The sequence below is a fragment of the Sceloporus undulatus genome, chromosome 2 (genome assembly GCF_019175285.1).
Source record: "Sceloporus undulatus isolate JIND9_A2432 ecotype Alabama chromosome 2, SceUnd_v1.1, whole genome shotgun sequence".
Lineage (NCBI taxonomy): Eukaryota > Metazoa > Chordata > Lepidosauria > Squamata > Phrynosomatidae > Sceloporus > Sceloporus undulatus.
In genome coordinates this window covers 140,136,563-140,141,856 of record NC_056523.1, presented here as the reverse complement: position 1 = coordinate 140,141,856, position 5,294 = coordinate 140,136,563, and the positions used below count along the sequence as shown (strand labels likewise).

Below are 5,294 nucleotides of genomic sequence, written 5' to 3'. Positions count from 1 at the left end.
AAAATGTATATGCCCACAAGGCCAACTTGTACTAGTTCACCTTGCAAGACCCCTTACAAAGGTTTGCTCATACAATGTATTAACTATTGAGAACGGGGGAGGGGGGGAATTCTAAAGCAAGAGGGAAATGCCTTCCCAGGTCCTGGGGTGCAATTTGTCAATTTTCCACTGTGTGAAGTCTGACTGAACCTAGCAAAATAAAATTCTTGTCTTGTTTGCTTCCTTTCATACAACTGGAGCAAGCTGAAAATGCACCTCAATGAAGAAGATAGCCCACAGTTTTCCCCATGTCTTGGACTCCGCCAGAGCACTGTGGCTGGCCATGTGGCTGCCCTTCACAGTGATGGTGTGGTGTGCTACACCCAGGATGACAACACCCAACAGGAAAGCAAAAAGATGATCAGAACGCAGAAACAGGAACCCTAGGAACAAAGACACAATTAGGCCCTTGTTTTCTAGATGCAATAAAAGAATACATGGCAATATCACAACAAGGACTTTTTAATAATTTTGGTTCAGAGGTAGAAGGGACATTGGCCAAGTGGGAAGAACTGGAAAATAAGACATATTTTCTTTTTGAAGTTTCAAGGTACCTCAGCACTTGGAACTGGCTACTCAAATATGGTTTTAACCTCTATGAGCCAGGAACAGTGTGTAGAGAGATCTTGTAGCAGCTTTGAGACTAACTGAAATAAAGAAGTTGGCAGCATGAGTTTTCCTTGACTTAAGTCTACTTTCTCAGATGCATTTGGTCATAGAGTCATAAAGCAACAGCAATGGCCCCATGTCTCTCGTGACAGCAAGTCCAAGCCTCAAAACATAGCTGAGGTCCCTCTGGCCTTCCAGATATTTTGAACTATGATTCCTACAATCCTATTGCCATTGGCCATGCTGCCTGGGGCTTAGGGGATTTGTAGTCTAAAACAGCGGGAGCAAACTCAACACTTCCCATTTTGGCCAGAAACATTCATCAAGTGTAAATACAGTCCCAGATGTCTCATACAACCATAGACAGATATGAAAGTGAACCTACCCTAGGGGTTTATCACATAAACTTTAAGCCTCCTGGGACAGGATGGAGCAGGGATTATAGCATGCTAAATTGCCACCTAATTGCCACCTGCCATAAACCTGGGTCCAAGCCAGGTCCCAGCTACGTTCCGCCAGCACTTTTTCAAAGTCGGAAGCAGAGTGAGGCTGGGACCTGGCCTGATGGCAGTTGGCGCTTTAGCATGCGATAATCCCTGCCTCCATCTCACATCCAAGCTGCAGCTTGGGAGGCTTGAGATGGTTTTAAAGTTCATGTGATAAGCTCCATAGACTCAGCAGGATGCTGAAACTTCTTTGCTGAATAACAAGGTCAATGAAACTGAAATTTCCAAACAGAATGTTTTTTTCAATGCGCGGTATGACAACACTATATTCACTATCCCTGTCTTTTATCACACTAGGGGAGATCCCATGGGAAAATGGGAGTTAAACACAATTTAAAGTACATTCAAATTTAAACCAAGTTTGCAAATTGGTTAGTTTATCACACTAGGGACTGCCCAGGTGGAATAACCCGAAGTTAATCTGAACACAAAGCAGAGAAAAATGGCAGCTTTTTTACTTTTGAGTTGCTCTGAAAGTAAAAAGCTGCCGGTTTTCTCCACTTTACATTATTTCACATTAACTGCGATGTCGTGTGATAAACTTTGGGCACTTCTGGGTTTTCTTTGGTTTAAATCTAGTTTAACTCCGATTTTCCTGTGGAATCTTGCTAGTGTGATAAAGTCCTTTTGACAGTCTTTTCTCCAAAGGACAAGATTTCACCCAGTTTTGAGCAAATACCTCAGGAATATGCGACAATGGCTTTCATATGTGCTGTCTACACACAGAGGATTTCAGATCAGAGATACGGTTACACCCACGTGCTTTGAGATAAACAAGCACAGCCACCATCTAGGCCCCAGATTAAATGGGATATGATCTAAAAGCAAGGTGTTTGCATTCCCAGTGGCAACTGCTCTTACTAATTTGCCACTGCATTTTGTTCTGATGCAATGTTACAAGGCAATATCCCAATAACCCCCTCTTTAAAAAAAATTTGTACACATGCCAGCATGCTTACGTGGAACAGGATGAGCCCAGTATAACTAGGATAATCCACGAGCAGCTGTCTATAGGGCAACGTTTGCAACCAAATAAACACCCAGTGGGCAACTCTTGTGCAGTTTGGGGATAACTGAAAGACCAGTGCTTTGTGGCATGGTATTATGATGCTGAATTTTTAATAGAAGGACATCCTTGATTAAACAGCAATCCCGCTCCAAAGATGGGAGCCTTTGGACCAGCATACAAAGTACCAAGTATCAAAAAGTGAAACCCCTAAAATAGAGGAACAAGAAGACATATTTGGTACTCCTTTTTCTCCTCAGGGATAAGAGGATTAGTCCTAATAATTATTTGTCTTTAATTTATCACATTTGCACCCTGCTTTTTCCTCAAGTTGGACACAGAGTCACATATTTTCATTACAGTAATCCTGCGATGTAATTGGGGCTGACAGATAATGACTGGCACAAAGTCACCTGGTGAGGTGCATGGCTAAGAGGGCATTGGAACTAGGAGTTCTAATTCAAACCCTGATATTAAATTTTCATCACGACATGACAACAAATATACACACCAGTTTCAGTCCTAAGGAAATTGCTTTGAAAAGCTGTGTACAAGAGAAAAAGATTTTATGTCAATATGACATCCCACATCCATGTATGGCAACTTCCATAGAAAAGCCTACCCTGACCTAATGCCCTTCAGGTGTGCTGAACTCCCATCATCCCTTGGCAGCATGCTGGCTTGGGTGGATGAAAGTTATTGTCCATCTCCTCTGGAGGGCATCAGGTTGAGGAAGGCTACCATAGGTTATGGCTAAACTGATAGCTCCTTGGCGGTGTAATGAGCTATGCTTTTCATATGTATTTAACCCCATTGCTATCTCACGAGAATTCCAGAAAGGAAAGGCCTTGGTGATTTTAATTGTGAGCAGCTCTTTTGGGAAGCACTTTCATGCCTTAGTACCCCTCTTCCCTCACTCCTGAAGGCTCTCATCCTGCCCAGGCATGTGAATTCTTATTTCTGAGTTTGCTGCTTGATAGCTCTGACTTTATTACAGAACCTGACCAGTCCTTACAGGTTCAGGTTACACAGCAAAATAGTGGCTCTAAAGAGTATGGGACCAGACCAACCTGATCTATCTGAGGATTATAAAAGCACCCCTGAGATGTGCTGACCCTATAAAGACAATGCAGCATTTAAGTAATAATACTGCGGTAAGGTCTGCCCACACTGACTATTCTTGGCAATCACATACTCATTATAGTTGTACTCATTTGCTCTTGCAGATCTCTCCAATGTTCATGGAAATAGTGTGTGCTCCCATACTAGCTATGGCACCCTTGGCCTGGTGTTGTATTATTGGCCTATTTGTTTGGACTGGGAAGATCCAGGTTTTTTTTCTTCTGAGCATCAGAGAGAATCTGTATCCACAGATTCTTTATCCACGGATTCCACCATCCATTGCTTGAAAATATTTTTAAAATATATTCACTCCAGAAAGCAAACTTTGATTTTTCCATTTTACATAAGGGACACCATTTTAGTGTGCCTGTATTTGACAGAACTTTTTGCATCCATAGGGGGTCCTGGAACCAAACTTCAGCAGATACCAAGGACCCACTGTACTTGCAGTTACATTTCACCTTCCCTCCAATGAAATGGTCAGCTCTAGTCTTCACAGATCTTCTCCTCCCCCCACCCCTTTCATCCTCACAACAAACTTGTAAAGTATGTCTGACATTAGGAGTGTACGACTGGCCCAGTTCCCTACAAGTCCCAGTTCAAAACCCTTAATTGCTACAACACACTGCCTAATATTCAGGGAACATCTGAACATATTGCCAAAAGGAAATAGCCTTGCATCACAGTTTAACATGGCAACACAAGAAGGGCTGCCCTATTGGATTCAGATTAAAATTTCCAATTCATGGTATATAGATCCGTGTTTACCAAACTTTGGCCCTCAAGTTTTGGATTTCAGTTCCCAGAAGCCTTAGCCAGTTTGACTAACAATCGAGAATTCTCAGGGCTGAAGTCCAAAATATCATGAGGACCAAATTTTTGAAAACACTGGTATAGACCCTTTTTCAGTGGGCAGGCAGAAGTCTTAAGAGAATGCCAACATAGGGCATGTTTCAGCTGCCAGATACTGATGGCACAACCATCAACCGTTGACTTTTGCAAACCATAACACAGTACTTAAGATCAATAAACCATTCAAACTTAAATAAGAGCAGTGTGCGCTTGGGTGGGTCAGGCGTCCCTTCCCGCACCACCAGTTTCCCAAACAACCCAAGTTCTTCCCCTTACCTATGGGCAAGCTGAGAAAGTTGAGGGCAAGAATGATGCCATCCAGGCCATGCCTCTCCCACCAGCTGCTGCTCCTCACCACACGTTGCACCATCTCTGAGAGCTCCCCCATCAGGGACTCTTCACACTGGGTACCACTCCTTTTTTTAGTCCCCTCCTTGGCCGGCCTTCTGGATAGGGCCAACTCTTCTCCTCGGAAAGGTGAGCTTCCATCTTCACCTGTGTAAGCCTGGGTGGGCCTTCCATCTTCTTCTGAAACCTCTTCCTCCTCTTCCTCATCAGAAGGTCTTCCTCTTTGGCACCCATTTGGCAGTTTGGTAGGGGCATTCTCTTTGCCCAAGGGGTCCCCTGATGGGATCCTGCCCTCTTTCTCTTGGGACTTTGCTCCTCCCTCTTCCTGGCTGAGCCAAGAGTTCCCTCTGGGTCCTTTCTCTGGGTACCACTCCTGAGTCTTCTTCTTCAACATCTCCTCCTCCTCCATGGCCCTGCTGGGCAGAGGACACTGCAGAGAGCCAGCCAAGGTCCTTGGGCTGCTGCTTCTAGAGGATCAAATCACCAGCCTGGGAAGAAGAAGAAGGGCAGCAGCACCAGCAGAGTTGGAGAGAGGCCTCCGCCTCCTTGGCAGCAGAACAAGAAGCAGCAGAACAAGAAGTAGCAGCAGCAGCAGCGCACCCAGGACTGCCTCTGCTGCTCTGAGAAGCCGGCCCCCTTTAGCCCCAGCAGCAACAGCAGCAGGAGGAGCAGCGGAGGCTTGGCTGGCCTCTCCATCCTCCACCTGAGCCCCTTGAAGCCCAGGCACGGAATGGGAAGGCAGCAAGATTGAGAGCCAGCCCCCAGCCAGCTTGCAGGGCTTTGTGCATCTGCCCTGTCAAATGGTGCACTTG

At 45.1% G+C, this 5,294-nt stretch overlaps 1 protein-coding gene across 1 annotated transcript in view; it reads right to left on the bottom strand.

Moving 5' to 3' along the window:
- The window catches only part of FADS6 (fatty acid desaturase 6), an 18,443-nt gene extending 13,451 nt beyond the window's left edge, over positions 1-4,992 (bottom strand). Inside the window, exons 1-2 of the mRNA XM_042448211.1 lie at positions 4,411-4,992; positions 256-422 (exon numbers count right to left, since the gene is read on the bottom strand). Of these exons, the coding sequence (XP_042304145.1) occupies positions 256-422; positions 4,411-4,891 (648 nt within the window). The 5' untranslated portion in view covers positions 4,892-4,992. The remainder of the gene's footprint in view (positions 1-255; positions 423-4,410) is intronic.
- Between the last annotated feature and the right edge of the window lie 302 nt (positions 4,993-5,294).